At 43.9% G+C, this 12,634-nt stretch overlaps 2 protein-coding genes and 3 non-coding genes across 7 annotated transcripts; all 5 read right to left on the bottom strand.

The window, feature by feature from the left end:
* Positions 1-1,106: 1,106 nt before the first annotated feature.
* C19H18orf32 (chromosome 19 C18orf32 homolog) lies at positions 1,107-7,213 on the bottom strand. Of its 2 annotated transcripts, none has more exons than XM_059246261.1 (3): positions 6,955-7,213; positions 2,329-2,519; positions 1,107-1,779 (listed from the first exon to the last, which is right to left on the bottom strand). In XM_059246261.1, exons 2-3 carry the CDS (start codon positions 2,491-2,493, stop codon positions 1,714-1,716), a joined length of 231 nt encoding a protein of 76 aa, XP_059102244.1. In that variant the 5' UTR covers positions 2,494-2,519; positions 6,955-7,213; the 3' UTR covers positions 1,107-1,713. The 2 variants fall into 2 exon arrangements, with proteins under 2 accessions (XP_059102244.1, XP_059102243.1); XM_059246260.1 differs by having other exon boundaries at positions 2,329-2,516; positions 6,955-7,211.
* Positions 7,214-8,978: 1,765 nt separating this feature from the next.
* Rpl17 (ribosomal protein L17) lies at positions 8,979-12,078 on the bottom strand. 2 transcript variants are annotated; one of them, XM_059246258.1, is made up of 7 exons: positions 12,064-12,078; positions 11,634-11,686; positions 11,464-11,504; positions 11,021-11,155; positions 10,695-10,793; positions 9,635-9,826; positions 8,979-9,193 (listed from the first exon to the last, which is right to left on the bottom strand). In XM_059246258.1, the coding sequence occupies exons 2-7, from the start codon at positions 11,671-11,673 to the stop codon at positions 9,146-9,148; spliced, it is 555 nt and encodes a 184-aa protein (XP_059102241.1). In that variant the 5' UTR covers positions 11,674-11,686; positions 12,064-12,078; the 3' UTR covers positions 8,979-9,145. The 2 variants fall into 2 exon arrangements, with proteins under 2 accessions (XP_059102241.1, XP_059102242.1); XM_059246259.1 differs by lacking the exons at positions 11,464-11,504; positions 12,064-12,078 and having other exon boundaries at positions 11,634-11,656.
* On the bottom strand, positions 10,878-10,942 carry LOC131896259 (small nucleolar RNA SNORD58). The gene has a single exon (XR_009375418.1). It is a non-coding gene; the product is annotated as a small nucleolar RNA SNORD58 (small nucleolar RNA).
* Positions 11,337-11,401, bottom strand: LOC131896258 (small nucleolar RNA SNORD58). Its single transcript, XR_009375417.1, has one exon. It is a non-coding gene; the product is annotated as a small nucleolar RNA SNORD58 (small nucleolar RNA).
* On the bottom strand, positions 11,758-11,823 carry LOC131896260 (small nucleolar RNA SNORD58). The gene has a single exon (XR_009375419.1). It is a non-coding gene; the product is annotated as a small nucleolar RNA SNORD58 (small nucleolar RNA).
* Positions 12,079-12,634: the final 556 nt, after the last annotated feature.

Here is a 12,634-nt window from a genome sequence, read left to right as displayed (position 1 = left end):
CATACATGTACACAGGTAAAACACACATAAAAATATAATAACCCGCTGGGCAGTGGTTGGTGAATGCCTTTAATCCTCAGGAGGCAGAGGCAGGAGGATCTCTGTGAGTTCAAGGCCAGCCTGGGCTACAGAGTGAGTTCCAGGAAAGGTGCAAAGCTATGCAGAGAAACCCAAAAAAACAAACAAAATATACATACATATATATGTATAATAACCCACCCAAATTTAAATTTTTTTTTTTTTAACTTCAAAGCAATGAGCTGGCCATGATGGCACACACATGCAATACAGCATCTGCATGCAGAGAGCACAGAAGTTCAAGGTCATCCTTGACTACATAGGTCAGCCTGGACAATCTGAGACCACTTCAAAAGAAGTTAATTTAAAAATGATGTGCAGGGGGGGCTAGAGAGATGGCTCAGAGGTTAAGAGCACTGACTCCTCTTCCTGAGTTCAATTCCCAGCAACCACATGGTGGCTCACAACCATCTGTAATGAGATCTGGCATCCTTTTCTGCATATATAATAAATAAATAAATAAATAAATAAATAAATAAATAAATAAATCTTTAAAAAAAAAAGAAAAATAAAAATGATGTGCAGGATAGGTGTTGTGGCACACACCTTTTAATCCCAGGACTTGGGAGGCAGAGGCAGGAGGATCTCTGTAGAGGGATGTACAGTGTTGTGGACCGTACCCAGGGCTTCAGGTTAAGCAAACACTTTGTCACTAGGCTAATCTCCAACCCTTTTTGAATTTTTAAATTTGACACAAGATCCAGCTAAATTAGACACAAACTCACACTACAGCAAAGGCCAGGCTTGAACTTGGAGACCTCAGCCCCCTAGGCAGCTGGGATTATAGCCTTCAGGCACAGGATTGGCTTTATCCCATCATCGTTCAAGTGAAGCCCACAACCAGATCCCTAGCTGCTTTAGGCATAATTAGGCCAGTCAAGTCCTTCCTGTGGAATTCACTCATTGTGGAATGTTGACTTCTGCTTAACCACTGTCTAGATGACATCACAGGTCTAAGAGTCTGCTTTATTAGCCTGATCTTTTTAAAAAATTACATTCAAATATGAAAAGACAAAAAGAAACAAAGAACAAGTTAAACTGAATGTTTAATGCATTTGTAGGAATAGAAGTATAGCAGAATTAGAATTTATGTGATTGACATTGATGTTGATATTACATTTTTCAAAGAAGCTTCCCCTAGTTCCTTCTTTTCCAGTTAACCTAGAGCAATAACTGTTCCTAAGTATCAGCTCTCCATTGTGCTGGACAGCAATTACAACTTTCACACTTCATTCCATCGACCGTACTGTTTTACAGTTAGACTCATCCGTCTCAAGTCACAAGAGCCCACAGGAAGCAAAAACAGAAGCCAAATTTATGCGAAACAATGCAAAGGCCCACGGACTTCAAGTTCTGAGTGTCTGCTCACACAAACCTTCTATTTATTTATATTAGTAAAATGGAATAACAGAAATAAAAGCTACCTTAATGAAAAAGAAACTCAGGGTGAGGTCATTAAATATAACTACTTACACTTTTAATATAAATATCATTTACTTCCTGATCAGTATCAGATAGCTAGCTAAACTGTTTATCTAGAATCGTGGTCTCAGAGAAAAAAGGCAAGAGACAAAGAAGGTGCTTCATATTATCGGGTCCATTTGAAAACAGCCAAGGGCTTTCAGGAAAACCGCTCTAGTCTTTCTTGTTATCAGAGACCTCTATTGGTCCTTTTGTGGGTAATCCAATGGTATCTGCACCCTAAAATGAAAAAAAATCAAGAATTATTATAACAAAAAGGCACAGAGACAGACAACAAACTTCAGAATAAAATGATTTTGTTTCTAGAATTATGTGGTTAATTAAATTAACACAACTGAACAGAGTCGATGCAATAGGCACCAATGCTGAAGACTGGAGCGGTCTGAACATCCACTTTCACACCGGGCCTGGGAATGGAGCTCTTGGTAGAGTGCTGACCTGGTAGGCTCCTGATCCTGGGTTCAATCCCCATTTCAGGTGGGGAAAAGTAAGATCCTCAACCAAAGCCATAAGGCCAAAGGACAAACACATTAATCAGAAGCCTGGTTTAAAATCTTCTGGTTAATAAATTACTGAAATTGAGAAAAACACATTAAAGCTACCAATTCTTTTTTGTTTGTTTTTCTTTCCCCAACATTTATTTGTTTATTTAATTTATTTATTTATTTAAGCTACCAATTCTAAAAGCTCACTCTTCCAAAGCCAAGGGCTTCCGCTTACCCGTACCACTCTCTCTCCCGCCTGCCTCGGGCGTTTGGAGGATCTTACCTTGCAGTCTACTTTGCCTGTATTTTTAGCACTGGATTCTTGTATAGCTTTTTTAGGCCATAGACGACTGACCACAGGGGAAACCAGAGGGTATAAGTATGGCTCCAGGAATTTTTTGAAGATCCAGAGCAGCACTGGAATAACGATACAGGGAATGCACACCATTGTCCCAGGCTTGAGTTCCTAAACTGCTGACAGAAACAGAGGAAAAAAAATAGCTTATCATAGATAACTGATAGAAAGATTTTATGGAAAGTACTACTTCTACAGGGGGTAGAGGGTATGTATAAAAATATTTGCTCAAAGCAAAGGTTTCTAAACCAAAATGCTGCTATCTGCAAGGTAAAGGAACAGGTAACATGAACAGTGAGATGCCAGCATTTAATTCTTTCCCATTCATTGTTGCTGTCTACAAGTTGGAGGTCAACCTAGGGAATTGTTCCAGTTCCAGGACAGTCAGGGTTACAGAGTGAGAAGTTATTTGTTTTTAGTGGGTTTTTTTTCCCCCTAAAGGAAAAAATATTATTTATACTCAAATATAGGGTGCACTTAGTGTAGATTATACAAGGAACTGATAATTAAGAATAAGTCAATGGGCCAGGCTGTGGTGGTGACACACACCTTTAATCCCAGCACTCAGGAGGCAGAGGCAGGTGAATCTCTGTGAGTCTGAGGCCAGCCTGGTCTACAGAGTAAGTTCCAGGACCGCCAGGGCTACACAGAGAAACCCTGTCTCCAAAAATCAAAAAGCCCAAACAATAAGCCAATGGAACAGTACTAAAGACAAATCCTGTAATACAAAACTCAAACTCTAGGCTTCTGAGTCAGCCTTTTCCAAGTCTCCCTTTATATGTGTGTGTTGTGTGTGTGTGTGTGGGGGGGGGGGAGCGTAGGTGAAGAGTGGGGCCACTGCTGGGAATGGAACCCAGGACCTTGTGCATGACAGAAAAGAACTCTGTCTCAACTTACAAACCTAGACCTGCTTTTCTATTTTTGAGAGTCGTCCAGGCTGCCCTGGAACTGGAACTGTTCTTGTCCAAGCCTCCCAAGTGGTGAATTACAGGTGCCACTAGGTAGATCAACTTTTAATTTATTTTGTTGTTTTAAGACTCACTTATCTATTTTGTGTGTGTTGGTGTTTTGCTTGTATGTATGTCTGTGCATCATGAGTATGCAGGGCCTGTGGGGTCCAGAAGTGAGCCACCATACGGGAGCTGGGATATGAACCTGGGTCTCTGGAAGAATGGCCCCTGCTCTTAACAGTGAGTTTCCTGTATTCCTTTTTAAGGATATAACTGAAGGTGTGTTGGGTAATAAGTAACATTTTATTCAGTATTGTGCTGGATAGTTTTTTGGCTTTTTTTGTTATTCAGTATTGTGCTGGATAGTTTTTTGGCTTTTTTTGTTTGTTTTTTGTTTTTTGAGACAGGGTTTCTCTGTGTAGTTTTGGTGCCTGTCCTGGATCTCACTTTGTAGACCAGGCTGGCCTCAAACTCACAGAGATCCACCTGGCTCTGCCTCCCGAGTGCTGGGACTAAAGGCGTGTGTCACCACCGCCCAACCGTGATGGATAGTTTCATGTCAACTTGACACAAACTAAGTCATCTGAAAGGAGAAACTTCAATGAAAAAAATGCCTCCAGTCAAGCATAGTGACCCCATGCCTTTAATCCCAGCACTTGGGGAGGTAGAGGCAGGTGGATCTCTGTGAGTTCAAGGCTAGCCTGGTCTATATATCTATATAGTGAGTTCCAGGATAGCCAACACTTTGTAGAGAGACCCCGTCTCAAAAAAAAGAAAAATAGAAAAAAAAAAAAAAAAAAAAAAAAGGTCTCCATAAGATCAGGCTGTAGGCAAGCCTGTAGAGCACTTTCTTAATTAGTGATTGACAAGGCAGGGCCAAGCTCATTGTGGGTGGTGCCATCTGTGGGCTGGTGGTCCTGGGTTCTGGAAGAAAGTCAGCTGAGCAAGCCCTGGAAAGCAAACCAGTAAGCAGCACCCTCCATGGCCTCCGAATCAGCTTCTGCCTCCAGGTTCCTGCCCTGTTTGAGTTCCTGTCCTGACTTCCTTTGTTGATGAACAGTGATGTGGAGGTGTAAGTCGAATAAATCCTTTTCTCCCCAAGCTGCTTTGGTTATGGTGTTTCATCACAGCAATAGTAATCCTAAGATAAGTATTATTGTGTAAGTAAATTGTGTGTTTCTAAAGGTTAGTACTTCTAATACTCTTTTCTTTTTTAGACAGAATCTCTTACCACATAGCCCTGGCTGGCTGGAACACTCTATGTGGACCAGACCTGCCTCTGCCTCTCTAGTTCAGGGGTTAAACACAGCCAGCCCTTTTTAGAGTTCTTGATAATTAAAAATCATATTGACAAATCTGATTCTGAAAATCAACCATGTCTTAAAAGAGACAATACTTGTTCTATTAAATCAAAAGATCTCTTAAATTTACAAAATAACCTCTTAGGAGTAGGATTTCAAGATAGAGGATTAATCTATTTCATTTCTGTTACTGTGACAAGTACCCAACAAAAAGCAACTTAAGAGGGTTTAATCTCACTGCAGTTCCAGGTGAGTCCGTTACTGTGGGAAAGCTGAGGGAGAAACTGAAAACATCACATCTACAATCAAGAGCTAAGAGAAAAACCACAAGGATCTCAGCTAGCTTTCTCCTCCTACATTGTTCTCCTCCTGCCTAAGGAATTGTGATGCCCACAATGGGCTAGGTCTTCCATATCCTTTAACAATCAAAATAATCACTTACAGACATGTTCACAGGCCAAATGATCTGGATCATTATTCATTAAAACTCTCTTCCCAGGTAATTCTAAGTTGTTTCAAGTTAATAATTAAAACTAAGCGCGGGGCAGTGGTGGCGCACGCCTTTAGTCCCAGCACTCGGGAGGCAGAGCAAGGCGGATCTCTGTGAGTTCGAAGCCAGTCTGGTCTACAGAGCAAGATCCAGGACAGGCACCAAAACAACACAGAGAAACCCTGTCTCGAAAAAACCAAAATAAATAAATAAATAAATAAATAAATAAATAAATAAATAAATAAATAAATCAATCAGTCAATTAAGCTCAGTGATAGGACACTTGCCTACCTCCTGCTAGACCTGTGGTTCTCAAACAATGGGTCGAGTCTGCCCGCCTCCCCACCACCCCACCTGGGGTCAACCGGCCCTATCACAGGTGTTGCATGTCCGATATTTACATTATGATTCCTAACAGTAGCAAAATTAGTTATGAAGTAGCAACAAAATAATTTTATGGTTGGGGTCACAACATGAGGAACTGCATTAAGAAGATTAAGAGCCACTTGCTAGACCCTCTCTGTTCACTTAGCACTTACAAAAACAGTCAATTAGCAGAGATTCTTTTTCCGCATTTTTTCAGGAATCTCACTTTCTAAAAGGTGCTTCTTGGAAAAAAATACTGAACCAGACTGTGCCTTAATTCCCTCACGAGAAAAATGAAGAGGACAATAGCACCCAGCTGACAAGAATGCAGTGTGCCTTGGACAGTGTGACTGTAGTGTAAAACAGAAATGTCACAAAACAAAACAAAACAAACCAGGCTTATGATCTCAACTATTAGGGAGGCTCATGAAAAGAGCCGCATACATTGGCCTGGGCTACACATCGAGTTCAAGGCCTGCATCAATAATTTAGGAAGATTCTATCTCCAAATGAAAAAAAAAGTTTAGAGTTGGTGGGGGGGGGGGGAGAGGCAGGGCTGGGATGTAGATTGGAAGAGCACTCACCAAAGTGGGAACCTGTGCACAACCAGAATTCCCAACCAGGAATGGGTAGGTCATGCCTTTAATCCCAGCCCTTGGGAGGGGAAAGGGGGGATATACCTGTGAGTTTTAGGTCAGCAGGACTACATAGTGAGATCGCCTCTTAAAACAGAACAAAATATCACTTTTTATCTCCCCCCCCCAAAAAAAACCTGATAATTTTACAACTCCTCTTCAGGCCCCTGTTCTCCCCATCCATCTTTTTCATTCATATTTTTTGAGTTCTACCTGTAGTTGGTGGTTTAAAAATTCCTACACATTATGCTCTAAATAAAACCCCAAGAAACGTGCCAATAACTACACCATATTATTTACTTATCAGACAAGGTATTACCATGTAGCCTTGTCTGGCCTTGAACTTAAGAGATCCACTGGCTCTGCCTCCTTTGTGTTGGGACGAAAGGTGTTCACCACCACTCCCGACTTCCACATTACGGTTTTTATAAAAAACTTTTTGGATCTCTTAAGTAGAAAGCTAATAGTGAGTGAAAGCTAATCGTGTTGTCTCTTAATCCTAGTAACTTTTTTTTGATAGGTGTTTTATTTCATACTATAGAAAGTGCAGTGGAAATGTCTACAAGATGGTAAGGTAGACTACTGTTTTAACTACTATCCAAGCTGCCAAAGAGAGCAAAATGGAATCTTTCACTCAACTTGGTCTCGGAGGACAATGGAGAGAGGTAAGGGCTAGGGATCCCGAGAACAGCCTAAGGAGAGCTGTGAAGTCACCTCCCTTGAAGGAACCGAGAGGAACAAGGGAAATCAAAGACAGCGCTCAAAAAGTCGGGAGACAACAGGGGCCAGCGGCGCAGAGAAGGGGCACTCACCGTGCGGGTCCAAGGATGACGACCGAACCGCCGCCAGGGAAGGGAGGGAGGAAGACACCGAGGTCGATGGACGAAGGCCGGTGCCGAGACCCGTGGCGAGGGCAGGCTGCCGGCGCACCGCACAGCACCGTCCGGGACGCCGAGCCGCCGGACAGCGTCGCTGACAGAGACCCGACGCGCGAGCTCCAGCCCCTCCAAAAGCTCACTCCCCACCGAGAGGCCCAGAGCAATGTCCGCACTTCCGGGAGGCTAGGCTGCTAACAGCCAATGATATGTGGAGGAGCTGACAAAGGCGGATGCGTCAGACAGGGGACGCGCAGAACGTAACGGTGACGTGCACAGATCTCTGCGCCTCCCGTCTAGGCAAGGGTGGGGCTGTGCGCAGAGCCTAACTTCCCAGGCACCTGACTGGCTTCTGATCCAGGGGAAAATCCTGCTGGGCTGCAGGGGGCTCAACAGCCACAGCTAAGACCCTGGCACGAATGTTCTCAGGCCCAGATTCGCTACACTAGTGTACCTTTTTGGGTTTCCACACACGAAACACTCAAGACTGGTCTTGAAATCACGACTCTTATGTTCCTCCAGAAGATGGGATTCTAAGCACCCCAGCGTCTGGGAGATTTTACGCACCTTTAATGGAGGAGGTAAATGTAGAGCTAACTAAAAACTAATTGAATTGTTTCTACCACTCAACCCCTGAGCTGCTGACCACTTTACATTCTCAGAATAGTCCGTTGATTAGGTTGTGGATTTGGAACCCTTACACACTGCTGGTTGAGACATGAAGTCTCAGCCAGACAGTGGTGACACACTTCTTAAATCCCAGCACCGGGCGGGCAGGCAGACGCAGGAGGATCTGAGGAAACCCTGTCTCGAAGCCTGTTTGGCAATGTCAGACACAATAACTGAATTTATCTTAACATTTGGGGATCTACTCAAGAGAAATTAAACTATTCCTACAGAGCCTGTAGATGAAATGTTCGCAGGAAGCAACAATAAAGAACATTTATTGTTGCAGTAAAACATGCTTATGTCATAACAGAAAGAAAAAAGATATTTATGTGCTGCACCACATGGTATTCATAGAAATTAGGGAAAAAGTTTCTTCTACCACCATGTTGGTCTGAGTATCTCAACTCAGGTGGTTAGGCTTGGCAGCTTCACCCGAGCCATCCCTCCAGCCCAGTTCTTTAACAAGACACCCTGGAAAAATGCTTTCAGACAGTGGCAAGGGGATCCATACTAACTAGATTTAAATGAACAGTCCCTAACAGGCAATTGTACACGGAAGATAGCTTAGGGGTGCAGTACTTCTAAGTTTCTCAGAGGATGCAGGACCTCAAAGTTTCTATTCCTAACAGATTTAAGTCAAGCCCTAGCTACTTGGGAGGCCAAAACAGGTTATCTTAAACTCCCTATAATGCCAGTTTATAACTTTAGATTTTTTTAAAAAAAATATGTATAGTGTTCTGTAAGCAGGCCAGAAGAGGGCACCAGATCTCATTACAGAAGGCTGTGAGCCACCATGTGGTTGCTGGGAATTGAACTCAGGACCTCAGGAAGAGCTCTTAACTGCTGAACCATCTCTCCAGCCCAACTTTAGATTTCTAGTCTTCCATGTGTACATATTGTTGAAGGTATCAGAGGCTCTGTCTGGAGCTTGAGTAAGGGGTTATCTTGGTCCTCTGCAGTCTTAACCACTGACCCTTCTCTCTAGTCTTAAAAAAAAATTTGGGCTTTTAAGTGTATGTACACCTGTTTGGGCTGCCCTCAGAGGCCAGGAAATGGCACTAAAACAGTTTATCTCCAAGTCCCTGATGATAGAAAACTATCTGATGATATGGTCCTTCCCACCAAAATCAGTTAAGATGTTAAACATGTCTAAGAGGGGCATTAACACACATAACTTAAAATTAGGGTCAGTGGTAAAGAATTCCTTCCCCCAAAGGCAGATTTATTATATAACCAAGATCCTATAGTCTTCGACACGGCAGTTCCCCAGTAAATGCAAATAAAACTCGACATTTATGTCTTTTCCAACAGTCTTGTTTCCCTGCTCCATCATTTTAATAAACCTTTCCAGCATGATAAACATCCCTCCCACCAGGGTGGATGGACAGGCAATCTGAGACAATGCTTAGACAGATGACCAGAAGACCTTTACTTTTTCTGCATTTATTTTATGCGGAATTTATTCCCGTGCCATAAGTTTTTGTTTCTTCAGTTTCTTCTGGGATATCTAAAAAGGCAAAGAAAGGGATCATTTAATTTTCTAGAATAAACACATGTTAATTCTTGGAAGGACTCAAATTCACACCTCAGGAAAGGCAGGAAGAGTCCACCTAGCAAGCAGTATAGAGCAAGCGGTTCTCAGACTGTGACCACTTTAAACCCATCAGAAAAGCACAATTTTATGTTGGGGACACCACAACATGAACTGTATTAAAGGGTCAGAGCGTTAAGAAGGTTAAGAAAGAAATGGCAACATGTAAGTGCAAAAGTCAAATTATTCAGTTGTAAGGGAGGTGTTCTAGTGCAAAGACTAATCTCAGTGCCACAGAAGTCACATTAAAGTTGGCGAAGAGCTAGTCAGAATAGGTTAAAGGTGCCTGTGTCCTAAGAGTCATCCCAGCACCCAATTATCTTTCTATCAGGATATACCAGCAACTAAGAAACTCACCTTCTTCTTCTGTGCCACCTCCTCTTCTGGCTTTGGCACAATTTGTTCCTTTTCAGTGAGGATCATCTCGATGTGGCAGGGGGAGCTCATGTATGGGTTAATCCGGCCATGAGCTCTGTAAGTCCGTCGGCGCATCTTAGGTGCTTTGTTCACCTGGATGTGTTCAATGACTAGAGAATCCACATCCAAACCCTGGAAACGGGGGAGGAGAGAAATCAAACATCTGTTTTGAGAAAATGCTTCCAACCTCTAACTTGCCTGACCTTAAATCATTTTGCTCCTCCTGTCTGAACCGCCTGAGTGCAGTGTCATACTTTGTGTTTAGGTAGCTAATCCTATCTGAATGACATCACCTGTGAAAGGCACTCTCCTTATTAAGGCACCATCTAAGAAATTCAGCTACAATAAAATTCAGTGTATTAAATACATGTTGCCTGTAAGCCTCAAGGTTGTTAGAGGAAAGAGATGGCTATAAGTGATACATGAGCTATTGTCCAGACTCCTGCCCTCTTACAGTACTGTTTTTATTTTAGAAGCTATATAACCTTACTGCAAAGAAAAAAAATCAAGTTTTCAAATACAATGTAGACATCCTAAACACCCAATACTCAACATTTCCCTTCACAACATTGTCAACAAACCACACACACCACTAAGGCTAGCACTATCCAAAAGGTGCATGGTGGCATAAGGTAAAAGACATGGTTTCTTTTGGGGTGCCTTGGACTCTGGTGCCAACACCCTGATTTGCACTCATCCAGGCCACGGGAGATGTTCCTTTTACAGAACTGAGGACAGAGGAGACCATTAGGACTCGGCATGCCATGCTTCTGAGCATCTCTAGGCACAATTCTATTATACTAGCAGCACAAGACAAAAGTGGTGTTTTGGCTTTTTAAAAGACAGTTTCTCACTATGTAGACCAAGCTGACCTGAAACCCAAAATAACCCAAAATAATAAAAAGGCATGCACACCCATTCCCAGTACATGACAATCACGGAATAAGATACGTATATAACTGTTTTAAGATATACACAAGGATGGCAACGGCTCATGTACCTTAAGTTCAGCATTACTCTCTGCATTCTTAAGCATGTGCAGCAAAAATTCAGCACTCTTTTTAGGCCACCGGCCCTGTGTCCAGCCCCACTGTTTGGCCTGAAAGAAAAAGAGGAAGCAGTTTGTTACTTTCCTTGATAAATTAGCGTTAGACCCAGTTAAGAACTTACGCCCAACACCAAGGTTGCTCAGAACATGTTTCATTTCACGGTTAATCCAAAGGTGTCCTAAGATTGTCATCACAGCAACCAGAGGGACAAAGGAGACTTCAGCTCCTAGTGTCCCACCATCCCACTCCTCAGATTTCCAACAGTAAGATTTCTCACCTGGGCGCACCTACCGACTCCACCGTTATATCGCCGGAAAGGCACACATTGCTTCTTTAAAGTGACATCTTTCAGATATTTGGTGGCTTTTCGGATATGCATACCCTTGATGGCCTGGGCAGTTTCACGGGTGTTCTGATACAAGCCAGAAAGTTTTGGTTAATAGTGCTGAAGTATTAAATTTTAAGAATTGGGAGATGAATTCACAGTAAATTATCTAACCCCCATTATCCTGTAGTTATATACCTGTATCCCACAATATTTGCCAGTTTTACTCAAGCATTCACACACCAATAACCAACTCATTAAAAAGGTAGCTGCTCAGAATGTGTTTATTTTCACGGTAAATCCAAAGGTGTCCTAAGAAAGTCATCACCGCAGCTGCCCTTTAAAGACATGCAGGAGCAAATTAAAATTCTTTATCATGATCATGGCTTGCTTACCTTAAAGTGAACCCGAAGATTTGAACCTCTTGATTTGCATGCTACAAAAAATGCCAAAGGAAAAAAAGTCCATCTTTGCTGCATTATGCACACGCCCCCCCCTCAAAAAAAAAAAAACAAAAAACAAAAACCCAACTCCCCCCCGAAACAGAGTCAGGTTAGTCGCTTACATTTCGTAGGGTTTTCTGGGTCAAGCGAGTAGCGAACCATCTTCACAGGTCACCTGGGAACACAACGTTACCATCAATCCCCTCATCAGCAAAAAGCCCAAACACGTGCTAAACACTACCAACAGCTGCTCAGAGAAGAGTTGTTTTCATGATCAATCCAAAGGTGTCCTAAGAAAGGACATCATCGCAGCCATCTTTTCTTCGGCAGTTTTTCCCCTTAATGCCAGCCTTGCCTACCCACACCTTAATTAATGAACGGGGGGCCCGAGGCCGTCGCCGTCCCTTGCAGAGCGGTGGCGGGACCCACGCACAACCACCTACAGCCCCTCCTTCGCCCCGACCCCGCAGCCTCCCACATACCCGCGCCACGGGCCGCCCCAGGCGCACCCCCGCGCTCCAATGAATGGAGCTCCCACCCGGCGGCACTCACCGCCGGAGCCGAGCCGAGCCGAGCCTCGGGCGTCCCGCTCTGCCCGGGTCACCCCGTGCCAACCCCTCGGCCGCCCATCACGCGGCTCCGCGGCCTGCGGAGGCCTGCGCGAGCCGGGGCTCCGGGTCGGACGCGCCGCCGAGCCCCTCCGCACAGGGCGCGGCCGCCTGCGGCGAGGACCCATGGTCCCTGGAGCTCAGATCCCGGGACCCGCGCCGCCAGCACCCCCCACCGAAGGCAGGAGGACGGCGATGGCGGAGGATTCGGTCCCGAGAGCCCCGCGCCGAGTAACGCTCACCTTAGGCCGCCTACAGGAAAAGGAAGTGCTAGGGCTGCTGGGAGAATTCATGAGACCGCGACCTCTCGCGAGACTTCCGGCCGAAGGCCCGAGATCCGAGGGGAGGGAGGGCGGAGAAGAAAGGGAGTGTGGGATGTTTCGTAGAATGTCAGAAAAGAAATGCAACTTTAGAGACTGTCTCAAAATTCCCTTTTTTTAAAATTCCAAAAATAGAATTTATGACTTTTAAGTATCAGTGAATAACAACAGCCCTGAAGCATAGGACACAAATTA

The sequence above is a fragment of the Peromyscus eremicus genome, chromosome 19 (genome assembly GCF_949786415.1).
Source record: "Peromyscus eremicus chromosome 19, PerEre_H2_v1, whole genome shotgun sequence".
Taxonomy (NCBI): Eukaryota; Metazoa; Chordata; class Mammalia; order Rodentia; family Cricetidae; genus Peromyscus; species Peromyscus eremicus.
Note: the sequence above shows the minus strand (reverse complement) of the source record. Positions and strands in the feature narration are given on the sequence as shown.